The sequence below is a fragment of the Fukomys damarensis genome, unplaced genomic scaffold (assembly GCF_012274545.1).
Source record: "Fukomys damarensis isolate Sample0158 unplaced genomic scaffold, DMR_v1.0_HiC HiC_scaffold_35, whole genome shotgun sequence".
Lineage (NCBI taxonomy): Eukaryota > Metazoa > Chordata > Mammalia > Rodentia > Bathyergidae > Fukomys > Fukomys damarensis.
The window spans coordinates 50,579,774-50,584,065 of NW_022900947.1; the positions used below are offsets into that span (position 1 = coordinate 50,579,774).

Sequence of the window (4,292 nt, forward strand, 5' to 3'; positions counted from 1 at the left end):
ACACACACACACACACACACATACATCACATACATACATACATATTTATAATTCCAAAACCCTGACCTCCTACTTTTAGGTTTTGAGGTAAGCATCCAAAGATCTTAGAATGGCTTAGGATGAGGAGTCATGGGTCCATTTCATCTAACACTCACACCCCCACATCATTTACATATACATGCTATATATAGATAAATTTCCCAAGCAAATGTAATTTTTTAAAATTCTTCCAAAGCAACCCTATATTTGTTTATTCAGTGAGTCAGTCATTCAAGGGGATAAGTTATTTATTGAATAACAACTGACAAATCTTCCTAGGGTGGCCCCATACCATCTGTGTACTGTAAAACACCGAGGGACATTATTCACATAGACTGCTCTGTGTAGAACATTCAATGGCCCGATGAGTCTCCATATGCATCACCCTAAAGCCACTATTCGTACACCCAGGAGGAAGTGAAAAATTCCTAACTTAGGACAACATCTATTTTAGCAAACTTTTCTACATTGCAGCCTTTCCAGTTCATCCCACTTTCTTGTGGCTTCTCAAATATTCTTAAAGGGTGAGGGAAAGACAGAGGAGAAAATGCATGTTAAAGGTTTCCACTAAAAAGCATTCTCTCACGAACACCTGCCCTTCAAGATGTGTTTGTATGTACGACTAGAAGGTTTTAATTCCCTCAGTGACCAGAATTTACCCTCGGAAAATGCAGAGGCCTCTTTTACTGTCTGTCCATCCAAATAAAGACCCAGGACCTATGACCTGAAGTGAGGAGGCCACAACATATGATCCCCTAAAACGATGTAAACAGTCAAGTGGAGAATGCGGCTTTACAGCACAAATAAACAAATCTTTAGAAATAATAACATTTGCATTTACAATACTCTAGATTGAAATATGTTTCAGAGAGTGTCTTTAACTTCTGCTTCTAATTATGACATTTGGTATGACCTCATCTTGAACTGGTAAAATCGCTCTAAAAAATTAAGAAGTTAGAACTTCTCTGTAATCCAATCCTGATGAAATTATTATTTGTTCCCCCAACAAAGTTATAAAAATTTAAGAAACATAATTTTAAATTGATAAGATATTTAAGTAATTAAGTCAACTATGAGTCATTAGGACTTATAATTTCCCCAGTTTCACTCCCCTGGATCCATAACTAATCTACCATCCAGCCTAAGAAAACCAAAACGTGAAATACACATAGTAGAGGGGAAGAAGCAAAACAAGTACCCGAAGCTCCTGGGTGAGACTAAGGATTGCTCGGCCATCTGCCCGCAGTGAATATATACAAATTCCCACTCCCTAGTTAGTATTCACACATCATGTTGAAAACAAGTTCAAGATCATAGGACAAATAACTTTAAAGGAAAAAACGTGTTTTCTTCCCCATAAGCTGTTCTTCACTTTGACATAAAGTACTATCCTGCTCCAGAAATCCACTGATAAATATCCAAGCCTAAAAGGGCAACTCGCCACACCGCAGGCAAAATGCGTGCCTTTTCAAATGAACGGGAAAGCATGCATGATCAAGTTTCAATTTAAAAGAAAAATTAAAACAGAAAAAAAAGCCTGCAAGTGCAAATTGCTTCGAAATGAACTTTTTGTATTGGCCCTATCTTCAAACGCTTATTTCCATGGGGCATGGCTTACTATGCATTTAAAATGAATCTGTAAATTTTAAGAAGCAACCACGAACTAGCAACCATAGGTAAACAACGTGGTAAACAAAGTCCTGTCAGCTTACAAATGTTTCACTGAGAAATTCATATGGCTAAATTTATTTCTGGAGAATTTTTGAAAGGAATTAAAAGCAGGCCGAAACAAGTTCCCTCTGGATATTTGCATTTAAATTTTGTTCTGCAAGAAAACAGTAGAAAGGAAACAGCGGTAGTGGACAATAATCACATCATGGAAGCTGCTAATCCCTCGGTTTGCGCTGTTCAAAAATCAAACTTCTGAAAGCAAAGTGAATGCGAAATACGACTCCACAACTCATACACAGTATTAATTATGTATAGCCAATAAAATATAACATTAAATCTTCATCATTGCCAGAAATGTTAAAATTCACAGACCAGAGAAACCAAACTTGAAGAGAATAATCTCCATACATTAGTCAAGAAGGTTACTTGCTCATAACCACTGGCGGACGTACATAAAATGATCCTCGGAACAGGCCAGCCCGCAGACCCACAAGCAAAGCCTCACCTTGACAGGTGCCGTTTTTCTCTTCGTACCCTGCCTGGCACACGCACTTCCCGATGGGCACCAGCCACTCCCCCTCGGCACTGCAGTGCATCCTGGGCGGCTCTTCCGTCACGGAGTGATTGACACAGGCGCCTGCCACCTCCAGCAGCTGGGAAGAGTCTGCCCCAGTGATGGTGTCGGGGAAGACCGCGAGGTGTCGCACCACGGAGGGGCACTTCTTATAGTACACGCGCACAGACACCAGGGCGATGCATGCCCCAACGTCTTGGAAAGCAAGATAAAAGCCCTTCTTGCTCAGAGGCCCTACATCTCTGACCTCTGTGTTCAGTTTCATGACGCGGTCCCCAAGGTCAAGCTCTGTAAAGCTCTCATCCGCTGCAATGGTGTCAATCTTGATGTACTGGTTCTCCTTGATGCTTCGCCCGTTCTCGTCATCTGACTCGAAGTAATACATGTTAAAAGTTTCCTTGCAGGTCCCCAGGCCTCCAGGAAGACTGTTACAGTCCCGCAGAGTAAATTTCAGTTCTATGAAGATTCTGGAAGCCCCTTCATTGGAGATCCAACTGGTTAAGAGCCAGTTGTTCTGATTCTGTTCCATAACCTTGCATACTTGGTACGTGTGGATAGGAGCATAATTTTCATCAACTTCGCCAATCTCTTCCCACTGTACAATATAAAACAGAAAGAAGAAAATTGAAAAAAAAGCAAAAATCATAGAAAAAAATACAGGCGTGAAAATGCCTGCAACCTTAAAATACAGTATTGAGATAAAGAGCCCTATACAAAGTACAGTGAAGAGATACTGACAAAAATGTGTTTTACTTTGGTGCCAGGGGTCCATATTAACCATGCATTCTACCATGAATGGCACTCCTAGCCTCTTTTTTAAATTTAAACAAGTGAAGGACTTACTAATGAACTTCAACTTAACTCAAAGATGAACACATGAATTAAGTATACCAGGGGAATCACCTACTTAAGGATTAAAATATAAAGAAAAAATGAATGTGGATAAATCAAGACAAATAAAAGAAACTAATGTATATTTGCAAGAAAAATAAGTGTATCAATGGGTAAGTTGGGAGGCTATGGTTCAGATAACATTTCCAAAGATTCGTGTGTTAAAGGATTGCTTCCCATCTTTCGGACCATGGGGATGTGGTAGAAACCCTAAGAAGACAGCAAACCCTGCCTAGAGGTAGATCCACAGGGTTTGCCCAATGGGATTTCGGGTCTCAGTCCATTTCATGTTCCCTTTTATGTTCTGGACAGGGGGTGAGTGGCTTTGTCCACGTGCTCCCATCAGAACGTGCTGCCCCTCACAGGCCTAAAAGCAACAAGGTGAACAGATGACAGCTGGAACCCTTCAAGATGTGAACTAGAACAGACCTTGCTTTTCCCACATTGGTTATCCCAGTTATTGGCCACAGCAATGGAAGGCTAACACACCAAGTTCAAAGGAAAAAAAGTGCATTTTTTTTAATAAGGAAAGAAGCAAACGTAGAAAAGAAAAATGAAAACACTCCATTTAATTCTGTCATGTTACAAATAGCATATTACTGTAATAATATATGAAAAAAATCCATTAACTTAAAATTAGTAATACAATAGATCATTATTTGACCGAATCCATGCGTGGAGAACATTTTCACTAATTGGATAACTATTTATTCATAGATCTACCCACAGATAGGGAGACATATAAAAGAGCAATAAAAATTATCGATTTATAACATGGATAGGCTTCTATGGAATATCAATGGTCTTCTTGTTATCTTGGGAAAAATTCATTCCTTCTCATAAATGTACTGGGGATTTTTTGCAAGTATCTTCAGATATCTGAAAATATACAGGATATAAAAGTAATTAAGTATGCTTTCCATAGTTTCCAAGATCATTTGGGTCAAAAGAGAGATAAAAACCTATTTCTTTCCTGACAAAATACTCAAGTTTTAAAAATCCAAATGTACCATCAACACTTGCTGAAATATATTGAATCAAATTTTTATTCCTTATAAAGTCATTATAAGAAATTTATCAAACCTGTATAGAAACAAGGTATACAAGTACTATATAT

The 4,292-nt window shown here is 38.7% G+C and overlaps 1 protein-coding gene across 4 annotated transcripts in view; it reads right to left on the reverse strand.

Annotated features, from left to right (window-relative positions):
- The window catches only part of Epha5 (EPH receptor A5), a 306,726-nt gene that overhangs the window by 269,579 nt on the left and 32,855 nt on the right, over window positions 1-4,292 (reverse strand). For all 4 annotated transcript variants that reach the window (XM_033758857.1, XM_033758856.1, XM_033758855.1 and 1 more), the window contains exon 2: window positions 2,216-2,879. In XM_033758857.1, coding sequence (XP_033614748.1) covers window positions 2,216-2,879 — 664 coding nt within the window. The remainder of the gene's footprint in view (window positions 1-2,215; window positions 2,880-4,292) is intronic.